This window comes from Engystomops pustulosus, chromosome 7 (assembly GCF_040894005.1).
Source record: "Engystomops pustulosus chromosome 7, aEngPut4.maternal, whole genome shotgun sequence".
NCBI classification, from domain to species: domain Eukaryota; kingdom Metazoa; phylum Chordata; class Amphibia; order Anura; family Leptodactylidae; genus Engystomops; species Engystomops pustulosus.
In genome coordinates this window covers 9,167,577-9,193,902 of record NC_092417.1, presented here as the reverse complement: position 1 = coordinate 9,193,902, position 26,326 = coordinate 9,167,577, and the positions used below count along the sequence as shown (strand labels likewise).

Sequence of the window (26,326 nt, the reverse complement as noted above, 5' to 3'; positions counted from 1 at the left end):
TTTTTAACTTTTTCCTATTTAAGTCCTAATTAAATCAAACACCTTTATGGACAAATACACATATTACACCTTGCTAAATTCTCTAAGGGGTGTGCTTTCCAAAATGGTGACACTTGTTGGGGTTCCCCTCTGTTTTGGTACCACTACGGCTCTCTAAATGCATCCTGACATATGTAAAGGATGTCTGTCAAATTTGGCTTCTAAAAGGCCAACGCCCCTCTTTCCCTTCTGAGCTTCACTGCGTACCCATACAACATTTTATTTGCATGTGTGGGGCAATTTTATACTCGGGAGAAATGCTAGTACACATTTTTTGGGGTTGTTTCATCTTTAATGCCTTATGGGATACAAAAATTAGCCGTAAAAGTGACTTTTTTGGGAAAATGTTCATCTTTTTCCTTTTAGGGACCTAATTGAAGCAAACACCTGTAGGGGAAAATACACATATTACACCTTGCTAAATTCTCCAAAGGGTGCACTTTCCAAAATGGTGACACTTATTGGGGTTCCCCTCTGTTTTGGTACCACTAGGGCTCTCCAAATGCATCCTGACACTTGTAAAGGATGATTGTCAAATCTGGCTTCTAAAAGGCCAAAGCCCCTCTTTCCCTTCTGAGCTTCACTGCGTACCCATACAACACTTTATATGCAAAAGTGGTGCAGTTCTGTGCTTAGGAGAAATAGTTCTACACATTTATGGGGGGTGTTTCATCTTTTATCCCTTGTGGCTTACAAAAATTTGGGGTAAAAGTGACTTTTTTGAGAAAATTTTCACCTTTTTTCCTTTTTGGGGCCTAATTGAATCAAACACCTGTTGGGGCAAATACACAAATTACACCTTGCTAAACTCTCCAAGGGGTGTACTTTTCAAAATGGTGTCTCTTGTTGGGGTTTTCCTCTGTTTTGGTACCATTATGGCTCTCCAAATGCATCCTGACACATGAAAACTTTTTCAGCCATATTTGCCCTCCAAAAACGAAACAACGCTCTTTCCATTCCAAGTGCCCCCCTGTGCCCGTACAGCAGGGTACAGTGACAAAAGGGGTATTGGCATACTCAGGAGGAATTGCCCTCAACATTGTAAAATGCATTTTCCTTTTTAACCCATTGTGAAGGTGCAAATTTTAGTGTTCAATGAATCTATAGTAAGATAAAATTACATTTCTCTAATTTCACTTTCATTTATCTTTCACCCTCATGAAACGCTCAAAGGGTTAACAAAATTCCCAAAGGTTGTTTTGAATATTTTGAGGGGTGTAGTTTCTAAAATGGTGTCATTTGTGGGGGTTTCCTGTCATGTGGGCCTTATAAAGTCACTTCTAACTAAATTGACCCTCCAAAAGTAGGTTTTGATGATTTTTGTGAAAATCTGAAAAATTGCACCTAAAGTTATAAGCCTCCTAACATCCTAAAAAAAGGAAAAGATGTTTGAAAAATGATGCCAAGTTAAAGCAGACATATGGAAAATGTTAGTTATCAAGTTATTTTAGTGATATGACCAACTTTCCAAAAAGTAGAAAATTTTGAATTTGGAAAACATAGTTTTTTTCAAAATTTTTGCCAAATTTCCATTTATTTCATAAATAAATACTAAACATATTGATTAAATTTCTCAACCAACATGAAGTACAATGTGTCACAAAAAAACAATTTCAAAATCAACTGGATATGTTAAAGTGTTCCAAAGTTATAACCATTTATAGTGACACAGGGCAGATTTGAAAAAATGGGCCGTGTCAGGAAGGTGAAAAGTGGCTTCAGCGTTAAGGGGTTAACAATCACATAAACTATGAATAACTCAAAAGAAAAAGGGCGCCTTTGTGCCCTTCCTGGTTCCGTTCATTTATATCCCTTCAGCATCTGTTTTACTACAAGTTAAAATGTAACTAGTTGAATGCCATTAACCTTGAAAAAGAAAGATATACCTGCCAAAGTCTTTGAAATGATCGAAAATGACAATTTCCTAGCCATTAAACTAAAACATCACAAAACATTCAACTTATTTGTAAAACAGTTAATATTGTACAGATAAAGACATTTTGCCATTGCCGCCGTGCAGCTTAACCCCTTAAGGACGCAGCCTGTTTGCAGGTTAAGGCTCGCAACTTTTTTTTGAAATTTGACCTGTGTCTCTTCCTGTGGTAATAACTTTTGAACACTGTTACTTATCAAAGCGATTCTGAGATTGTTTTTTCCCCACATGTTGTACTTCATTTTAGTGGTAAATTTTGGCCGTTTATTTACAAAAAAAAAGAAAACAATGATGAATTTTTAGAAAAATTTGCCATTTTCGAAATTCTAAATCACCGCGTTTTCAGGCAGATAGATTTACCACCTAAATAACTTGCAGAATAACATTTCCCATTTGTCTACTTTACATTTTCATCATTTTTGAAATGTTTGGATAATTTATTTTGACGTCACGCGGCTTACAAATCGAATAGAGATTTTCCGTATTTTCAGAATTGACTATTTTGGGGATAAATACTGTTTGAAATCAAATTTTACATATTTAGCAACAAAAAACCCCTATATAATCAACCCATTTTCAAATCTGCACCCCTCAAACTATCAGAAACAGCATTTACGAAGATTGTTAACCCCTTGAGATCTTCATAGTAATTGAATCAAAATGGCGGTGAAATTTAGAATGGTCAAATTTTGTCGGTTATACGTTCATTTAGCCCTAAAATTTACACATTTCCAAAAAATAAAAAGAGAAAACTCACCATAAAATTTGTTCTACAATTTCTCCTGAGTGCAGCGACCCCCCACATGTGGCCGTTACTTGTGTTATGGGCGCACAGCGAGGCGCAGAAGGGAAGGAGCACCCTGCAGCTGCCAGGATTTTAGTTTTCTGGTTGCCCCCTTTTGAAGGCTATAAAATTTTCGCTTTTCCGTTATTTGGGCCATGTGACGGCATTTTTTTTGCGGGACGAGATGCTTTTTCCAGTGTTACCATTTTGGGGTTGGTATCACCTATTGTTGAAAATTTAGGAACTTTTTTTGAGGTCATGAGTAGAAAAGCATCAATTCTGTACTGGATTTTTTACTTTTTTTTTTTTTCGTGTTCACCGTATATCCTAAAAATCATGTTATCTTTATTCTATGGGTCAATACGATTACGGGGACACCAGACATGAATATTTTTTCTTATGTTTTACTAAATTTGCCAAATAAAACCCTAATGTGGGGAAAAATCTATCATTTTTGCATCGCCGTCTTCCAAGTGGCATAACATTGTTACGTTTTTGGCTACAGAGCTGGTTGATGGCTTGTTTTTTGCGGGACATGTTGTTCTTTGCAAAGGTATCATTCTGGAGTACATATGTTTTGTTGATCACTTTTTATTGCATTTTTAGTGGGATATAATAGGTAAAAATCATAATTTTTGGCGGGTTTTTAACGGTTTTTTTTTTACGGCGTTCATCATATGGGTTCAATAGTTATTTAGTTTTATTCTATGGATTGTTACGGACGCGGTGATACTATATATGTGGGGTTTGTGTTATGATTTAGACTTTTTTGTGTGTTATATGTCTCTTTATATGTTTTGGGGCTTATGGGCATTTTTAGTGATTTATAAAGTAATTTTTTATTGAAAAACATTCTTTTTTACATTTTTTTACATGATCCACCATGGGATATGAACAAGCAATCATCTGATTGCTTGTTCTTGATAATACTCTGCAATACTAATGTATTGCAGGGTATTATCAGTGCCAGCCTATGCAGATGCATAGGCTGACACTTTGCCTTTAAGATGACGTCACAGACGCCATCTTAAAGGTAAACCCTCCAGGCTTCTCTGGGGTCCCGATCGGACCCCAGAGGTGCCAAAACAGCGATCGCCCCCCCCCCCCCCCGAAAACGGTGCGGGGGGGCCGATCGTGGGGTAAAGACCCCCAGAAGGCATGTTAAATGCCGCGGTCGCGTTGACCGCGGCATTTAACGGGTTAAACACCCGCGATCGGAGCCCACTCCGACCGCGGGTGTTAGCCGGGGATGTCAACGGTAGATTACCGTTGAAATCCCGCGGCTAACTATGCCGGTTCGGCTGCTATACAGCGCTGAACCGGCATCGTCTCTGCGCAGTAGCTGTACTGCGTTGAGCGCTATTCGCGGGACTAAGCGCAGTACAGCTACGGCGCAGAGCGCTAAGGGGTTAATATCCAGCCCATGTTTTTTCAGCAATAGAATTTTGAATACCCTCACTAATTATAAACAACATAACAACAGGAGGCGTAATAATTACTACGTCACTTTTATATGACAAAGTATTAATTGCAAATACCACTCTTTTGTTATCTGAATTAATCAAGATCCTCTTTTTCTGAAAATGATTACCCCAAATCACCACGGCTACAATAATTGGAAACAACTCAAGCGCTACAATGGCATTTCTCTGCTGACCAGTTCCCGTTCCAAAACAGCCATAACCCAAACTTCCTGCTAAGTCTGAAAATAATTCAAGCGCCTCTTAATCCATAAAAGGATCCTGAACATAGCTTTTACCATTGCATTGTGTCAAAAATTCAAACCAAAGAGCTAAATATTCCTTCAAGTCTTTCGCAAGTCTGAAATGTGACATTGGAGATTTTAGCCCTCTTGTCGCAAATTACAACCTTTTAAAAAATACTCTTCCCATAGGTATTATTCTGTTAGCAAAGTTCAAAAAACCCAAAACTGATTGTAACTTTTTTTAACCCACACTTTTTTTTTTTTTATTTAACCAACAAACTGCCCAACAAATTTTTTAATCTTATCAATCTTTTCATCCGGTAACGAAAATTCCAACTTTGTGCTATCACTTCTGCTGCATAAGTCTGAATCACTATCACCTACAAATAAAAATATCTAGATAATGCCGAATACCAGCACTTATTAGAAAAAGATTCAAAATAAGAACAGGATAAAGTAAAAACCCATAGGCAGACACTTGTCAAAATAATATTCATTATCAAAATAAAAACCCAAAGAGTTAAAACCCTCAGGATCCACAGGCAATAACCGGAAAGCAGACTTAATACATGATGGCTAACGCAGATAGTAACTCCAAATTTTGATAATAACTCCACCGCCTGGTGAAAAGATGCATACTGAACACTTGCAAAATTTTTGTCAATCTCATCATTTAATGTAGTTTCTCTGGGTAAGATATGACCAAGCAATCCTATTCATTTTTAACTATTTTGACAATTTTTCCCTTACAACATCGTAATGAAACACAGATTTTAAATTCTTTACAACCTTTACCAGAAAAGGCAGGAACATGAAAAACATGCTGAAAACCTTAAGTTATTAACCCCTTAAGGACGCAGGGTTTTTCCGCTCATTTCTCGCTCTCCAACTTCAAAAATCCATAACTTTTTCATTTTTCCGTGTACAGACCTGTGTGAGGGCTTATTTTGTGCGTAACAAATTTTACTTCCCCGTAATGTTATTTATTTTAACATGCCGTGTACTGCGAAGCTGAAAAAAAATGTGGAAAAATTGGAAAAAAACGTCACGTGTGTCACGTTCTTGTGGGCTCAGTTTTTACGACTTTCACTCTTCACTCCAAATAACACGCCTAATTTATTCTTTGGTTCGGTGCGATCGCGGTGATACCAAATTTATATAGGTTTTATTGTGTTTTAATACATTTTCAAAAATTAAACGAATGTGTACAAAAAAGAAAAAAAATTTTTTGCCATCTTCTGACGCTAATAACTTTTTCATACTTTGGCGCACGGAGATGTGTGAGGGGTCATTTTTTGCGAAATGAAGCGACGTTTTCATTGCTACCATTTTGAGGTCTGTGCGATATCTTGATCATTTTTTATTTCATTTTTTATGTTATGTAAAAAGGTGTAAAAGTCGCATTTCGGACATTTGGGCGCCATTTCCCGCCTCGGAGGTCACCGCCGCCTGTAACCGTTTTTATATTTTGATAGATCGGGCATTTTGGGACGCGGCGATACCTAATATGTTTGTGATTTTTACTGTTTATTATGTTTTATATCCGTTCTAGGGAAAGGGGGGTGATTTGAACTTTTAATATTTTATTAATTTTTTTTATTTTTTAAACTTTTTTTTTTCTTTTTTTTTTCACTATATTTTAGACCATCTAGGGTACATTAACCCTAGATAGTCAGATCGCTCCTACCATATACTGCAATACTACAGTATTGCAATATATGGCATTTTTGCAGCACATTCAACCGATCGCCACCCCCCGATGACGTTCGGGGGCGTGGCGATCGAAATAAAGATGGTGGCGCCCGCGCGCCGCCGTCTTTTAAATGCCGCCGGCGACTTTGCCGGCGGCAACGGGGGGGTTAATAGCCGCGATCGGTGCTAGCACCGACCGCGGTTATTAGCGGTGGGGGTTTTATGCATTATGCAAAAACCCCCACCTTTGTATGAAGAGGACTCAGCCCGTGAGCCCTCTTCATACATCCCTTATACCTCTGCGCCGTAGAGCTACGGCGCAGAGCGTTAAGGGGTTAACTCCACCTTCTCCCTGTCTGGATACACCTCTATAAATGGTAGCATTTGGATAGCCTCACTGGAGGCGGTTTAAAACACATTTTAAACTTTATAGCCGGCGCAGGCAGGTACGCGCTCGGCGCTTACCGTGCGCGCGGCTACATAGGAAGTGAAGGAGAGCCGCGCGCATGGTAAGCACCCAGCGCATACCTGCCTGCGCCGGCTATACAGTTTAAAAAGTGTTTTAAACCGCGATACCGCAGTTTAAAACAACTAAAATAGGCTCCGGCACCAGCTCACCCTGAGCTGGTGCTCGGTATTGCCATCGGAAACCTGCCACTTCAAGTGGTAGGTTTCCTTTAACTTCAAACCTTTCTTTCAGGTGAATTAATCCATAGTTCAGCTGGCAAATTCTGCGCCACTGATTACTCATAAAATCTGAAAAAGAATTCATAAAACTAGCCATCCTATTAAATTTATCTTGAAAACATTCAATAGAAAATGATTTCTCACCAGATCCACTAGATGGCACCAAAAACTCCATGTCCTCCCTCACTGGCTCCAGCTGATGCTGCTGGGTTTGACACTCCCGCCTCTCAGTCGTCCGCTCTTTAGGACCCAGAGCCGGACGAAGGATGAGAGTAAACATGCTTTACCTTCCTGATCCACTTAGCAGGTAACACTTCCATCTCAGGTCCTCTCCCTTACACCCCTGCCTTCTCCATAACTCCTGCCTGACCTGCTTCCAAAGTAACCGCTCCACATGATGATCCAGCTGCTTCATCACCTCTTGCCGGGCCTCTGTTGCGGCTGTTATAGGCACCTGACTGCAGCACGGTGCGGCCTCACTCCTTCTGCAGGCTTCACTCCCCTCACAGACTTCTTCTTGTTCCACATCCCAGACTCGGCTCCCAGACGCTTTATCCTCACGTACGTCTTTATCCAAAACTGCAATTCTGGAGCCAGTCTTCTTTTCCTCCGCTTTCTTCTTTAGCTTTCCTTTCAGCAAGTCTTCCATGACGATAACGGTTTCTTCTTTTCTAGCTGGACTTGCAGAACTTCTCTCTCCAGCTTCACCTGATGAACTGCTGGACCAGGCAGAACTCCTTTCATTTATCACCTTCTATGTTTCCCGCCTGAAAACAGCAGCCAATCAGCTGTTCAGTTCCAGATGTTTTGCCCAGCAACTGGAAGCTTCCAGAGAAGACTGTACCAACTACTGGACTAGGGAAATAAAACTTCACATTTACCACTGCAACAGCACATACCATTCTTATACTATGTCTATTAACCCTAAACATACCAAACTCCTACAAATCACTAAAGCTATAACTCACATATACCAACTAATGACAGAAGGGGGGTGGGGGGGGGGGCTGTGGGGCCCCTATCAGGAGCCAGGGATTGGACCAGACAGCGATCGCATTAACCCCTCCACAAGCGTCATAGACGCTTCCAAATGCAGTATTACTCTTTGAAAAGCTCCTCATGCGTCTAAACACGCACTGACTTTTCCCTGTGACTGGGGAGACTAAGGAGCTGAGCAGCAGCAGTAGTGCTGTGTCCTGCGTCCTGACAGCTCGGCCCCCGCACAGCTACTGCTGTGGAGTTATTACTGCAATTATACTGCAATTATTCCGCAGCAATAGGTAGAGGCCAGAATTTATATCAACAATCTGTAGAAAACTTAACGCTGATGGATTTATATAGAAAGTTCTGGACCTCACAGACCCCCGTCCTCCTCCCCAAGAATAAACCACTTACATATAAATGGTAGAAACCACTTGCTGAACACAGAATGACTTGGAGGAGTTAAAGCAGCTCAATACAATATAACTAGAGTTTCCTCCAAATTCAGGAAACAAGATTCCCCCTGAAAACCATTTTGCCTCATGGCTACACTAAGCATGGTGTGGAGCTTCCCTGACTGAGATACGTATATAGGTTTGTTGCGAGTAGAAAGCGACAAATAAAGGGTCATTTGGGACACCAAACCAACGGTCCACAAGTATCAGTAGACGGATTAGTGTCCCAAATGGCCCTGACAGTAGTTACTACTGATGAGCGGAGAAGTCACTGCCTGCTAATGAATAGGGACCAGACACCTTCCAGGGGTGTGCAGGGAGTGGATGGACAAACTGCAGTAATAGTCACTTACAGCTTTTCATCAGGAGTCTGTTTGTGTACCCGAGGACCTAGAGGACAACAACAGCCAAGAGGAGGGAGCAGGACAACGTGAGAGAGACAACAACAGCCAAGAGGAGGAAGCAGGGCAACGTGAGGGGACAACAACAGCCAAGAGGAGGAAGCAGGGCAACGTGAGAGGACAACACCAGCCAAGAGGAGGAAGCAGGACAACGTGAGAGAGACAACAACAGCCAAGAGGAGGAAGCAGGACAACGTGAGAGAGACAACAACAGCCAAGAGGAGGAAGCAGGACAACGTGAGAGAGACAACAACAGCCAAGAGGAGGAAGCAGGGCAACGTGAGGGGACAACAACAGCCAAGAGGAGGAAGCAGGGCAACGTGAGAGAGACAACACCAGCCAAGAGGAGGAAGCAGGGCAACGTGAGAGGACAACACCAGCCAAGAGGAGGAAGCAGGGCAACGTGAGAGGACAACACCAGCCAAGAGGAGGAAGTAGGACAACGTGAGAGGACAACACCAGCCAAGAGGAGGAAGCAGGACAACGTGAGAGGACAACACCAGCCAAGAGGAGGAAGCAGGACAACGTGAGAGAGACAACAACAGCCAAGAGGAGGAAGCAGGGCCACGTGAGAGGACAACACCAGCCAAGAGGAGGAAGCAGGACAACGTGAGAGAGACAACAACAGCCAAGAGGAGGAAGCAGGGCAACGAGAGAGGACAACACCAGCCAAGAGGAGGAAGTAGGACAACGTGAGAGGACAACACCAGCCAAAAGCAGGAAGCAGGGCAACGTGAGAGGACAACACCAGCCAAAAGCAGGAAGCAGGGCAACGTGAGAGGACAACAACAGCCAAGAGGAGAGAGCAGGGCAACGTGAGAGGACAACACCAGCCAAGAGGAGGAAGCAGGACAACATGAGAGGACAACAACAGCCAAGAGGAGGAAGCAGGACAACATGAGAGGACAACAACAGCCAAGAGGAGGAAGCAGGACAACATGAGAGGACAACAACAGCCAAGAGGAGGAAGCAGGGCAACGTGAGAGGACAACAACAGCCAAGAGGAGGAAGCAGGGAAACGTGAGAGAACAACAACAGCCAAGAGGAGGAAGCAGGACAACGTGAGAGGACAACAACAGCCAAGAGGAGGAAGCAGGGAAATGTGAGAGAACAACAACAGCCAAGAGGAGGAAGCAAGACAACGCGAGAGGACAACACCAGCCAAGAGGAGGAAGCAGGGCAACGTGAGAGAGACAACACCAGCCAAGAGGAGGGAGCAGGACAACGTGAGAGGACAACAACAGCCAAGAGGAGGAAGCAGGACAACGTGAGAGGACAACAACAGCCAAGAGGAGGAAGCAGGACAACGTGAGAGGACAACACCAGCCAAGAGGAGGAAGCAGGGCAACGTGAGAGGACAACAACAGCCAAGAGGAGGAAGCAGGACAACGTGAGAGGACAACAACAGCCAAGAGGAGGAAGCAGGGCAACGTGAGAGGACAACAACAGCCAAGAGGAGGAAGCAGGACAACGTGAGAGGGCAACAACAGCCAAGAAGAGGAAGCAGGACAACGTGAGAGGACAACAACAGCCAAGAGGAGGAAGCAGGGCAACGTGAGAGGACAACAACAGCCAAGAGGAGGAAGCAGGGCAACGTGAGAGAGACAACACCAGCCAAGAGGAGGAAGCAGGGCAACGAGAGAGAGACGACAACAGCCAAGAGGAGGAAGCAGGACAACGTGAGAACAACACCAGCCAAGAAGAGGAAGCAGGACAACGTGAGAGGACAACAACAGCCAAGAGGAGGAAGCAGGACAACAACAGCCAAGAGGAGGAAGCAGGACAACGTGAGAGGACAACAACAGCCAAGAGGAGGAAGCAGGGCAACGTGAGAGGACAACACCAGCCAAGAGGAGGAAGCAGGGCAACGTGAGAGGACAACAACAGCCAAGAGGAGGAAGCAGGACAACGCGAGAGAGACAACAACAGCCAAGAGGAGGAAGCAGGACAACACGAGAGAGACAACAACAGCCAAGAGGAGGAAGCAGGGCAACGTGAGAGGACAACAACAGCCAAGAGGAGGAAGCAGGGCAACGTGAGAAGACGACAACAACAGCCAAGAGGAGGAAGCAGGACAACGTGAGAGGACAACAACAGCCAAGAGGAGGAAGCAGGACAACGTGAGAGGACAACAACAGCCAAGAGGAGGAAGCAGGGCAACGTGAGAGGACAACAACAGCCAAGAGGAGGAAGCAGGACAACGTGAGAGGGCAACAACAGCCAAGAAGAGGAAGCAGGACAACGTGAGAGGACAACAACAGCCAAGAGGAGGAAGCAGGGCAACGTGAGAGGACAACAACAGCCAAGAGGAGGAAGCAGGACAACGTGAGAGAGACAACAACAAACAGCCAAGAGGGGGAAGCAGGACAACGTGAGAGGACAACAACAGCCAAGAAGAGGAAGCAGGACAACGTGAGAGGACAACAACAGCCAAGAAGAGGAAGCAGGACAACGTGAGAGGACAACAACAGCCAAGAGGAGGAAGCAGGACAACAACAGCCAAGAGGAGGAAGCAGGACAACAACAGCCAAGAGGAGGAAGCAGGACAACGTGAGAGGACAACAACAGCCAAGAGGAGGAAGCAGGGCAACGTGAGAGGACAACACCAGCCAAGAGGAGGAAGCAGGACAACGTGAGAGAGACAACAACAGCCAAGAGGAGGAAGCAGGGCCACGTGAGAGGACAACACCAGCCAAGAGGAGGAAGCAGGACAACGTGAGAGAGACAACAACAGCCAAGAGGAGGAAGCAGGGCAACGAGAGAGGACAACACCAGCCAAGAGGAGGAAGTAGGACAACGTGAGAGGACAACACCAGCCAAAAGCAGGAAGCAGGGCAACGTGAGAGGACAACACCAGCCAAAAGCAGGAAGCAGGGCAACGTGAGAGGACAACAACAGCCAAGAGGAGAGAGCAGGGCAACGTGAGAGGACAACACCAGCCAAGAGGAGGAAGCAGGACAACATGAGAGGACAACAACAGCCAAGAGGAGGAAGCAGGACAACATGAGAGGACAACAACAGCCAAGAGGAGGAAGCAGGACAACATGAGAGGACAACAACAGCCAAGAGGAGGAAGCAGGGCAACGTGAGAGGACAACAACAGCCAAGAGGAGGAAGCAGGGAAACGTGAGAGAACAACAACAGCCAAGAGGAGGAAGCAGGACAACGTGAGAGGACAACAACAGCCAAGAGGAGGAAGCAGGGAAATGTGAGAGAACAACAACAGCCAAGAGGAGGAAGCAAGACAACGCGAGAGGACAACACCAGCCAAGAGGAGGAAGCAGGGCAACGTGAGAGAGACAACACCAGCCAAGAGGAGGGAGCAGGACAACGTGAGAGGACAACAACAGCCAAGAGGAGGAAGCAGGACAACGTGAGAGGACAACAACAGCCAAGAGGAGGAAGCAGGACAACGTGAGAGGACAACACCAGCCAAGAGGAGGAAGCAGGGCAACGTGAGAGGACAACAACAGCCAAGAGGAGGAAGCAGGACAACGTGAGAGGACAACAACAGCCAAGAGGAGGAAGCAGGGCAACGTGAGAGGACAACAACAGCCAAGAGGAGGAAGCAGGACAACGTGAGAGGGCAACAACAGCCAAGAAGAGGAAGCAGGACAACGTGAGAGGACAACAACAGCCAAGAGGAGGAAGCAGGGCAACGTGAGAGGACAACAACAGCCAAGAGGAGGAAGCAGGGCAACGTGAGAGAGACAACACCAGCCAAGAGGAGGAAGCAGGGCAACGAGAGAGAGACGACAACAGCCAAGAGGAGGAAGCAGGACAACGTGAGAACAACACCAGCCAAGAAGAGGAAGCAGGACAACGTGAGAGGACAACAACAGCCAAGAGGAGGAAGCAGGACAACAACAGCCAAGAGGAGGAAGCAGGACAACGTGAGAGGACAACAACAGCCAAGAGGAGGAAGCAGGGCAACGTGAGAGGACAACACCAGCCAAGAGGAGGAAGCAGGGCAACGTGAGAGGACAACAACAGCCAAGAGGAGGAAGCAGGACAACGCGAGAGAGACAACAACAGCCAAGAGGAGGAAGCAGGACAACACGAGAGAGACAACAACAGCCAAGAGGAGGAAGCAGGGCAACGTGAGAGGACAACAACAGCCAAGAGGAGGAAGCAGGGCAACGTGAGAAGACGACAACAACAGCCAAGAGGAGGAAGCAGGACAACGTGAGAGGACAACAACAGCCAAGAGGAGGAAGCAGGACAACGTGAGAGGACAACAACAGCCAAGAGGAGGAAGCAGGGCAACGTGAGAGGACAACAACAGCCAAGAGGAGGAAGCAGGACAACGTGAGAGGGCAACAACAGCCAAGAAGAGGAAGCAGGACAACGTGAGAGGACAACAACAGCCAAGAGGAGGAAGCAGGGCAACGTGAGAGGACAACAACAGCCAAGAGGAGGAAGCAGGACAACGTGAGAGAGACAACAACAAACAGCCAAGAGGGGGAAGCAGGACAACGTGAGAGGACAACAACAGCCAAGAAGAGGAAGCAGGACAACGTGAGAGGACAACAACAGCCAAGAAGAGGAAGCAGGACAACGTGAGAGGACAACAACAGCCAAGAGGAGGAAGCAGGACAACAACAGCCAAGAGGAGGAAGCAGGACAACAACAGCCAAGAGGAGGAAGCAGGACAACGTGAGAGGACAACAACAGCCAAGAGGAGGAAGCAGGGCAACGTGAGAGGACAACACCAGCCAAGAGGAGGAAGCAGGGCAACGTGAGAGGACAACAACAGCCAAGAGGAGGAAGCAGGACAACGCGAGAGAGACAACAACAGCCAAGAGGAGGAAGCAGGACAACGCGAGAGAGACAACAACAGCCAAGAGGAGGAAGCAGGACAACACGAGAGAGACAACAACAGCCAAGAGGAGGAAGCAGGGCAACGTGAGAGGACAACAACAGCCAAGAGGAGGAAGCAGGGCAACGTGAGAAGACGACAACAACAGCCAAGAGGAGGAAGCAGGACAACGTGAGAGGACAACAACAGCCAAGAGGAGGAAGCAGGGCAACATGAGAGGACAACAACAGCCAAGAGGAGGAAGCAGGGCAACATGAGAGGACAACAACAGCCAAGAGGAGGAAGCAGGGCAACAACAGCCAAGAGGAGGAAGCAGGACAACATGAGAGGACAACAACAGCCAAGAGGAGGAAGCAGGGCAACGTGAGAGGACAACAACAGCCAAGAGGAGGAAGCAGGGAAACGTGAGAGAACAACAACAGCCAAGAGGAGGAAGCAGGACAACGTGAGAGGACAACAACAGCCAAGAGGAGGAAGCAGGGAAACGTGAGAGAACAACAACAGCCAAGAGGAGGAAGCAGGACAACGTGAGAGGACAACACCAGCCAAGAGGAGGAAGCAGGGCAACGTGAGAGGACAACAACAGCCAAGAGGAGGAAGCAGGACAACGTGAGAGGACAACAACAGCCAAGAGGAGGAAGCAGGGCAACGTGAGAGGACAACAACAGCCAAGAGGAGGAAGCAGGACAACGTGAGAGGGCAACAACAGCCAAGAAGAGGAAGCAGGACAACGTGAGAGGACAACAACAGCCAAGAGGAGGAAGCAGGGCAACGTGAGAGGACAACAACAGCCAAGAGGAGGAAGCAGGACAACGTGAGAGAGACAACAACAAACAGCCAAGAGGGGGAAGCAGGACAACGTGAGAGGACAACAACAGCCAAGAAGAGGAAGCAGGACAACGTGAGAGGACAACAACAGCCAAGAGGAGGAAGCAGGGAAACGTGAGAGGACAACAACAGCCAAGAGGAGGAAGCAGGACAACAACAGCCAAGAGGAGGAAGCAGGACAACGTGAGAGGACAACAACAGCCAAGAGGAGGAAGCAGGGCAACGTGAGAGGACAACACCAGCCAAGAGGAGGAAGCAGGGCAACGTGAGAGGACAACAACAGCCAAGAGGAGGAAGCAGGACAACGCGAGAGAGACAACAACAGCCAAGAGGAGGAAGCAGGACAACACGAGAGAGACAACAACAGCCAAGAGGAGGAAGCAGGGCAACGTGAGAGGACAACAACAGCCAAGAGGAGGAAGCAGGGCAACGTGAGAAGACGACAACAACAGCCAAGAGGAGGAAGCAGGACAACGTGAGAGGACAACAACAGCCAAGAGGAGGAAGCAGGACAACGTGAGAGGACAACACCAGCCAAGAGGAGGAAGCAGGGCAACGTGAGAGGACAACAACAGCCAAGAGGAGGAAGCAGGGCAACAACAGCCAAGAGGAGGAAGCAGGACAACGTGAGGGGACGACAACAACAGCCAAGAGGAGGAAGCAGGGCAACGTGAGAGGACAACAACAGCCAAGAGTAGGAAGCAGGACAACGTGAGAGGACAACAACAGCCAAGAGGAGGAAGCAGGGAAACGTGAGAGGACAACAACAGCCAAGAGGAGGAAGCAGGGCAACAACAGCCAAGAGGAGGAAGCAGGGCAACAACAGCCAAGAGGAGGAAGCAGGACAGCGTGAGAGAGACAATCAGATCTATCCATCTATTTCCTGGTCCTCAGCTTCATATCAGGACAGGACACTGCTACAAACTATCTCCACACGCTGGTCACTATTTGGGGTATGATCACAGCTGACACTGTTGCGTGACCATTTGATACATTCACAGAACTATTCAAAGTTTATAATTATTAAAAGATGTGTTTTCTCTGCAGAGAGTAAATGGTTAATATGTGATCACATCTGTTGAAAGAAATTTAAGATCCACAATCTGATTATATTCTTCCCGTCCCAGGACAATCATCTCACAGAGCAATAACCTTATAGAGACTTTGCAGCTGCTTTTTTATCTGTAAATAAGAGTGTTAGTCCTTTGTATATTACACGTTGCTCCATCTGTACATTTATACACTGCGGAGAATGACTGATCCAGTGCAGGGATCTGTATTACTGAGGTCATTGTACATGATGAGCCCCGGATATGATGAGTGACACATGTCATACACAATGTTACCTCTGTGGCCGAGCTCCTCCAGTACAGCGGCCAGGCTGGGGGAGCCGTAATCCTTCCGTAATGCATGGAGACTGACCCACAATGTTATCACACCTTCTCTACCTCTACAGAAAATCTCCTGGAGTAAATCCCGGGCCAAGGTTTTTCTATCATGTTCTAGACTCATGTATTTCTAGAAAGATCACAAGAAAGGTCAGACAAAAGGGATATTATACAAGGAGACAATACTAAGGGTTAATATACACAGGTATTTAAAGGGAACCTCCCACCAAATATCTACCTATAACGGTAGATCGGGTGGTAGGTGGATCTATAGGAAGTGAGGATAGCCCTTTTAACCCCTTAAGGACGGAGGGTTTTTCGCCTCATTTCTCGCTCTCCAACTTCAAAAATCCATAACTTTTTCATTTTTCCGTGTACAGACCTGTGTGAGGGCTTATTTTGTGCGTAACAAATTTTACTTTCCCGTAATGTTATTTATTTTAACATGCCATGTACTGCAAAGCTGAAAAAAAATTCCAAATGTGGAAAAATTGAAAAAAAACCGCACGTGCGTCACGTTCTTGTGGGCTCAGTTTTTACGACTTTCACTCTTCGCTCCAAATAACACGCCTACTTTATTCTTTGGTTCGGTGCGATCGCGGTGATACCAAATTTATACAGGTTTTATTGTGTTTTAATACATTTTCAAAAATTAAACGAATGTGTACAAAAAAGAAAAAAAAATTTTTGCCATCTTCTGACGCTAATAACTTTTTCATACTTTGGCGCACGGAGATGTGTGAGGGGTCATTTTTTGCGAAATGAGGCGACGTTTTCATTGCTACCATTTTGAGGTCTGTGCGACATTTTGATCATTTTTTATGTTATGTAAAAAGGTGTAAAAGTCGCATTTCGGACATTTGGGCGCCATTTCCCGCCTCGGAGGTCACCGCCGGCCGTAACCGTTTTTATATTTTGATAGATCGGGCATTTTGGGACGCGGCGATACCTAATATGTCTGTGATTTTTACTGTTTGTTATGTTTTATATCCGTTCTAGGGAAAGGGGGGTGATTTGAACTTTTAATATTTTATTAATTTTTTTTATTTTTTAAACTTTTTTTTTTCTTTTTTTTTTCACTATCTTTTAGACCATCTAGGGTACATTAACCCTAGATAGTCAGATCGCTGCTACCATATACTGCAATACTTCTGTATTGCAATATATGGCATTTTTGCAGCACATTCATTACAATGAGCCACTGGCTCATTGTAACGAATATGCAGCTGCCAGATAGCCTCGTGTCAAAAGAAGACACGAGGCTACCATGGCAACTGATCGCCGCCCCCCGATGACGTTCGGGGGCGTGGCGATCGAAAAAAAGATGGCGGCGCCGTCTTTTAAACGCCGCCGGCGACTTTGCCGGCGGCGTTTAGGGGGTTAATAGCCGCGATCGGTGCAAGCACCGACCGCGGTTATTAGCGGTGGGGGTTTTGTGCAAAATGCAAAAACCCCCACCTTTGTATGAAGAGGACTCAGCCCGTGAGCCCTCTTCATACATCCCTTATACCTCTGCGCCGTAGAGCTACGGCGCAGAGCGTTAAGGGGTTAAAGGCTAATCCTCAAGTCCCCACAATCTTTTGATTCATACCTGATAACACAGGGGGCACCTGTACACAACACCTGATAACACAGGGGGCACCTGTACACAACACCTGATAACACAGGGGGCACCTGTACACAACACCTGATAACACAGGGGGCACCTGTACACAACACCTGATAACACAGGGGGCACCTGTACACAACACCTGATAACACAGGGGACACCTGTACACAACACCTGATAACACAGGGGGCACCTGTACACAACACCTGTTAACACAGGGGGCACCTGTACACAACACCTGTTAACACAGGGGGCACCTGTACACAACACCTGTTAACACAGGGGGCACCTGTACACAACACCTGTTAACACAGGGGGCACCTGTACACAACACCTGTTAACACAGGGGGCACCTGTACACAACACCTGTTAACACAGGGGGCACCTGTACACAACACAGGGGGCACCTGTACACAACACAGGGGGCACCTGTACACAACACAGGGGGCACCTGTACACAACACAGGGGGCACCTGTACACAACACCTGATAACACAGGGGGCACCTGTACATAACACCTGATAAGACAGGGGGCACCTGTATATAACACAGGGGACACCTGTATATAACACCTGATATCACAGGGGACACCTGTATATAACACAGAGGACACCTGTATATAACACCTGTATATAACACCTGATAACACAGGGGACACCTGTATATAACACCTGTATATAACAACACCTGATAACACAGGGGACACCTGTATATAACACCTGATAACACAGGGGACACCTGTATATAACACCTGATAACACAGGGGACACCTGTATATAACACCTGATAACACAGGGGACACCTGTATATAACACCTGATAACACAGAGGACACCTGTAAATAACACCTGAAAACATAGGGGACACCTGTATATAACACTGGCACATCATGTTCTCTCACCTCTACATGTGGGATATTTCGGGAGATCAGCTCAAGTAGAAGTGATTGATTCCTCCAGTTCTCCACAATGTAGAGCAGATCCTCCTGGAAATACTCATACGTCATCCTCAGGACATGAGGTGGATAGTGACAAAGCTGCTGGTAAAACTTCTGGGTCTCATCATCTGGAAATGAGGGAGACACAAGGATGAAATCTTTTAGGACATGTAGAGGACGGACAGCAGTGGATATCAGTACAGAAATGTCATTGTGCAGCCAGGGGAACCCGGCACAGGCCAGGAAAGTTACTGGTATAGTATAGTATGAGCCGTAATATCATATACACAATACACAGATACCACTATAGGGACACAGTATGGAGGTAATATCCCCATCACTGCCTCCTGTATACATGTAATGTACATAACACACATATCATATACACAATACACAGATACCACTATAAGGACACAGTATGGAGGTAATATCCTCATCACTGCCCCCTGTATACATGTAATGTACATAACACACATATCATATACACAATACACAGATACCACTATAAGGACACAGTATGGAGGTAATATCCTCATCACTGCCTCCTGTATACATGTAATGTACATAACACACATATCATATACACAATACACAGATACCACTATAAGGACACAGTATGGAGGTAATATCCCCATCACTGCCTCCTGTATACATGTAATGTACATAACACACATATCATATACACAATACACAGATACCACTATAAGGACACAGTATGGAGGTAATATCCCCATCACTGCCTCCTGTATACATGTAATGTACATAACACACATATCATATACACAATACACAGATACCACTATAAGGACACAGTATGGAGGTAATATCCCCATCACTGCCCCCTGTATACATGTAATATACATAACACACAGTCATATACACAATACACAGATACCACTATAAGGACACAGTATGGAGGTAATATCCCCATCACTGCCTCCTGTATACATGTAATGTACATAACACACATATCATATACACAATACACAGATACCACTATAAGGACACAGTATGAAGGTAATATCCTCATCACTGCCTCCTGTATACATGTAATGTACATAACACACATATCATATACACAATACACAGATACCACTATAAGGACACAGTATGGAGGTAATATCCCCATCACTGCCTCCTGTATACATGTAATGTACATAACACACATATCATATACACAATACACAGATACCACTATAAGGACACAGTATGGAGGTAATATCCTCATCACTGCCCCCTGTATACATGTAATGTACATAACACACACATATCATATACACAATACACAGATACCACTATAAGGGCACAGTATGGAGGTAATATCCCCCATCACTGCCCCCTGTATACATGTAATGTACATAACACACACATATCATATACACAATACACAGATACCACTATAAGGACACAGTATGGAGGTAATATCCTCATCACTGCCTCCTGTATACATGTAATGTACATAACACACACATATCATATACACAATACACAGATACCACTATAAGGACACAGTATGGAGGTAATATCCTCATCACTGCCCCCTGTATACATGTAATGTACATAACACACACATATCATATACACAATACACAGATACCACTATAAGGACACAGTATGGAGGTAATATCCCCCATCACTGCCCCCTGTATACATGTAATGTACATAACACACACATATCATATACACAATACACAGATACCACTATAAGGACACAGTATGGAGGTAATATCCTCATCACTGCCCCCTGTATACATGTAATGTACATAACACACACATATCATATACACAATACACAGATACCACTATAAGGACACAGTATGGAGGTAATATCCCCATCACTGCCCCCTGTATACATGTAATGTACATAACACACACATATCATATACACAATACACAGATACCACTATAAGGACACAGTATGGAGGTAATATCGCCATCACTGCCCCCTGTATACATGTAATGTACATAACACACATATCATATACACAATACACAGATACCACTATAAGGACACAGTATGGAGGTAATATCCCCATCACTGCCTCCTGTATACATGTAATGTACATAACACACAGTCATATCATATACACAATACACAGATACCACTATAAGGACACAGTATGGAGGTAATATCGCCATCACTGCCCCCTGTATACATGTAATGTACATAACACACATATCATATACACAATACACAGATACCACTATAAGGACACAGTATGGAGGTAATATCCCCATCACTGCCCCTGAATACATGTAATGTACATAACACACATATCATATACACAATACACAGATACCACTATAAGGACACAGTATGGAGGTAATATCCTCATCACTGCCTCCTGTATACATGTAATGTACATAACACACATATCATATACACAATACACAGATACCACTATAAGGACACAGTATGGAGGTAATATCCCCATCACTGCCTCCTGTATACATGTAATGTACATAACACACATATCATATACACAATACACAGATACCACTATAAGGACACAGTATGGAGGTAATATCCTCATCACTGCCTCCTGTATACATGTAATGTACATAACACACATATCATATACACAATACACAGATACCACTATAAGGACACAGTATGGAGGTAATATCCCCATCACTGCCTCCTGTATACATGTAATGTACATAACACACATATCATATACACAATACACAGATACCACTATAAGGACACAGTATGGAGGTAATATCCCCATCACTGCCCCCTGTATACATGTAATGTACATAACACACATATCATATACACAATACACAGATACCACTATAAGGGCACAGTATGGAGGTAATATCCCCATCACTGCCCCCTGTATACATGTAATGTACATAACACACACATATCATATACACAATACACAGATACCACTATAAGGACACAGTATGGAGGTAATATCCTCATCACTGCCTCCTGTATACATGTAATGTACATAACACACAGTCATATCATATACACAATACACAGATACCACTATAAGGACACAGTATGGAGGTAATATCCTCATCACTGCCTCCTGTATACATGTAATGTACATAACACACATATCATATACACAATACACAGATACCACTATAAGGACACAGTATGGAGGTAATATCCTCATCACTGCCCCCTGTATACATGTAATGTACATAACACACATATCATATACACAATACACAGATACCACTATAAGGACACAGTATGGAGGTAATATCCCCATCACTGCCTCCTGTATACATGTAATGTACATAACACACATATCATATACACAATACACAGATACCACTATAAGGACACAGTATGGAGGTAATATCCCCATCACTGCCTCCTGTATACATGTAATGTACATAACACACACATATCATATACACAATACACAGATACCACTATAAGGACACAGTATGGAGGTAATATCCTCATCACTGCCCCCTGTATACATGTAATGTACATAACACACATATCATATACACAATACACAGATACCACTATAAGGACACAGTATGGAGGTAATATCCCCATCACTGCCCCCTGTATACATGTAATGTACATAACACACAGTCATATCATATACACAATACACAGATACCACTATAAGGACACAGTATGGAGGTAATATCCCCATCACTGCCTCCTGTATACATGTAATGTACATAACACACATATCATATACACAATACACAGATACCACTATAAGGACACAGTATGGAGGTAATATCCTCATCACTGCCTCCTGTATACATGTAATGTACATAACACACATATCATATACACAATACACAGATACCACTATAAGGACACAGTATGGAGGTAATATCCTCATCATTGCCCCCTGTATACATGTAATGTACATAACACACATATCATATACACAATACACAGATACCACTATAAGGACACAGTATGGAGGTAATATCCCCATCACTGCCTCCTGTATACATGTAATGTACATAACACACATATCATATACACAATACACAGATACCACTATAAGGACACAGTATGGAGGTAATATCCCCCATCACTGCCCCTGTATACATGTAAAGTACATAACACACATATCATATACACAATACACAGATACCACTATAAGGACACAGTATGGAGGTAATATCCCCATCACTGCCTCCTGTATACATGTAATGTACATAACACACAGTCATATCATATACACAATACACAGATACCACTATAAGGACACAGTATGGAGGTAATATCCCCATCACTGCCCCCTGTATACATGTAATGTACATAACACACACATATCATATACACAATACACAGATAGCACTATAAGGACACAGTATGGAGGTAATATCCCCATCACTGCCTCCTGTATACATGTAATGTACATAACACACACATATCATATACACAATACACAGATACCACTATAAGGACACAGTATGGAGGTAATATCCCCATCACTGCCCCCTGTATACATGTAAAGTACATAACACACATATCATATACACAATACACAGATACCACTATAAGGACACAGTATGGAGGTAATATCCTCATCACTGCCCCCTGTATACATGTAAAGTACATAACACACATATCATATACACAATACACAGATACCACTATAAGGACACAGTATGGAGGTAATATCCCCATCACTGCCTCCTGTATACATGTAATGTACATAACACACATATCATATACACAATACACAGATACCACTATAAGGACACAGTATGGAGGTAATATCCTCATCACTGCCTCCTGTATACATGTAATGTACATAACACACACATATCATATACACAATACACAGATACCACTATAAGGACACAGTATGGAGGTAATATCCCCCATCACTGCCTCCTGTATACATGTAATGTACATAACACACATATCATATACACAATACACAGATACCACTATAAGGACACAGTATGGAGGTAATATCCCCATCACTGCCCCCTGTATACATGTTATGTACATAACACACACATATCATATACACAATACACAGATACCACTATAAGGACACAGTATGGAGGTAATATCCTCATCACTGCCTCCTGTATACATGTAATGTACATAACACACATATCATATACACAATACACAGATACCACTATAAGGACACAGTATGGAGGTAATATCCCCATCACTGCCTCCTGTATACATGTAATGTACATAACACACATATCATATACACACAATACACAGATACCACTATAAGGACACAGTATGGAGGTAATATCCCCATCACTGCCTCCTGTATACATGTAATGTACATAACACAGTCATATCATATACACAATACACAGATACCACTATAAGGACACAGTATGGAGGTAATATCCTCATCACTGCCCCCTGTATACATGTTATGTACATAACACACATATCATATACACAATACACAGATACCACTATAAGGACACAGTATGGAGGTAATATCCCCCATCACTGCCCCCTGTATACATGTAATGTACATAACACACACATATCATATACACAATACACAGATACCACTATAAGGACACAGTATGGAGGTAATATCCTCATCACTGCCTCCTGTATACATGTAATGTACATAACACACATATCATATACACAATACACAGATACCACTATAAGGACACAGTATGGAGGTAATATCCCCATCACTGCCCCCTGTATACATGTAATGTACATAACACACATATCATATACACAATACACAGATACCACTATAAGGACACAGTATGGAGGTAATATCCCCATCACTGCCTCCTGTATACATGTAATGTACATAACACACATATCATATACACAATACACAGATACCACTATAAGGACACAGTATGAAGGTAATATCCTCATCACTGCCTCCTGTATACATGTAATGTACATAACACACATATCATATACACACAATACACAGATACCACTATAAGGACACAGTATGGAGGTAATATCCTCATCACTTCCCCCTGTATACATGTAATGTACATAACACACATATCATATACACAATACACAGATACCACTATAAGGACACAGTATGGAGATAATATCCTCATCCCTGTTGTTAGTCATTGTAACATAAAGCATAAATCTCAGAACATGTAATTGCAGCCGGATGTGAGAACAGCAGTGATATCATATCAGTAATAGTGTAAGAAGTAGAAGAGCCGGAGGAAGACAGCGGGAGAATCTTACCATCACTGGGAGATACAATACTCATCTCTGATCCTCAATAGATAATAAATCCTGCAAGACACAAAACCTTCATTACATGTGGAAGAAACACACTTACCCCATTACATGACAGAACATCTCCCCTCCCCCACACCCTGACACCTTCTCTATACACAGAGGGATGTGGATGAGGCTTGTTGTCAGCAGTGACCAATTTTTAGTCTTTCTTAGAAATTCATCAGCTGCGGTTTCCTCCATAGATCACTTTAGGAGGGGGAAAAGTTCTATAGTTTCTTCCTCTACCTGAGTCCTCCTATTAAAGTAAACCTACCATGTGATTGGATGCATTATGAAGCAAACATACCTTGATACTGCTGTAGCTACACTGATGCAGGATCATATCTTGGTTAATCCCTGAGCTGAGTGGTTTTGCTGAAAAACAATTATAACATTCAGGACCTTGGGAAAGCTGAGTCAGCATGGCTGCCAAGATAAACACATTACACACGGGAGCTTGGAATTACAGATGGAGTTAAGTCGAGCGTGACTAATAAACCTGAGCTGGTTCACTCATATACAACAGCTGGGGGATGGTGCAGCAATTGATTATTCTGTCTGGCAGGGAGAAGAGTGATTGCATCATTATCTCCTGCAGAGAAAAACTCTACTGCTATGAGAAGCGGGAAAGCAAGCGCCATAGAAGGGACAGAGCTTCATTATCATAATGTTATAATTGTTTTTTCAACAAAACCACTCCGGGATTAAACAAGATATGATCCTGCATCAGTGTAGCTACAGCAGTATCAAGGTATGTTTGGTTCATAATGCACCAAATCAAATGGTACCGTATATACTCGTGTATAAGCCGAGATTTTCAGCACAAAAAATGTGCTGAAAAACCTTGCCTCGGCTTATACACGAGTCAGTGATAAAAATAAATACATTAATACTCACCCTCCGGTGTCCCCGATGTTCCTCGCGGCTCCCGATCCCTGTCGCGGCTCCCGGCGGCTTCTTCGCTCTTCACTGGCCGGGAGATTGGGCTGGCCGTCGCACACTGTGATGCGACGCTGCGGATGACGTCATCAGCGGCGACAGCGCGGCATCACAGTGTGCGACGGCCAGCGCGATCTCCCGGCCAGAGAAGAGTGAAGAAGCCGGAGGGAGCCGCGATGGGGATCGGGAGCACGGGCGAGTATTAAGTTTATTTCTTTATCTGTATAGGGGCTGCTGTATACTACTGGGGGCTGTGCTGTATACTACTGGGGGCTGTGCTGTATACTGCTGGGGGCTGTGCTGTATACTGCTGGGGGCTGTGCTGTATACTGCTGGGGGCTGTGCTGTATACTACTGGGGGCTGTGCTGTATACTACTGGGGGCTGTGCTGTATACTACTGGGGGCAGGCTGTATACTACTGGGGGCAAGCTGTATACTACTGGGGGCAAGCTGTATACTACATGGGGCTGGCTGTATACTACATGGGGGCTGGTTGGCTGTATACTACATGGGGGCTGGCTGTATACTACACCCTCGGCTTATACTCGAGTCAATAGGTTTTCCCAGTTTTCGGTGGTAAAATTAGGGGTCTCGGCTTATACTCGGGTCGGCTTATACTCGAGTATATACGGTAGGTTTCCTTTAACTACATCAAAACTAATCAAAAGGTTCTCAAAATGATATTCATGAAAATGTCAGCTTGTTCCCCAGAGAATGACACATTTTAAAGCGTTTTTCCGTGTTACCATCTGTTTGGATGGTTTTACAACAAGTGTAAGCGCCAGTGTCGACACTTTCACAGCTGCTTCCACTTTCAGAAATGAAGAAAAACTATTTCAAACTAGCCAAACGCATGGTAAACATTCAAAAAAGCAGCGCAAACGCATCGTCTGAGCGCACCCGGAGGGTGATGCCACACAT

The 26,326-nt window shown here is 44.2% G+C and overlaps 1 protein-coding gene across 1 annotated transcript in view; it reads right to left on the bottom strand.

The window, feature by feature from the left end:
* LOC140069225 (NACHT, LRR and PYD domains-containing protein 3-like) overlaps nt 1-24,454 on the bottom strand; it is a 185,768-nt gene extending 161,314 nt beyond the window's left edge. The window contains exon 1 of the mRNA XM_072114684.1: nt 24,430-24,454. Coding sequence (XP_071970785.1) covers nt 24,430-24,454 — 25 coding nt within the window. The remainder of the gene's footprint in view (nt 1-24,429) is intronic.
* Nucleotides 24,455-26,326: the final 1,872 nt, after the last annotated feature.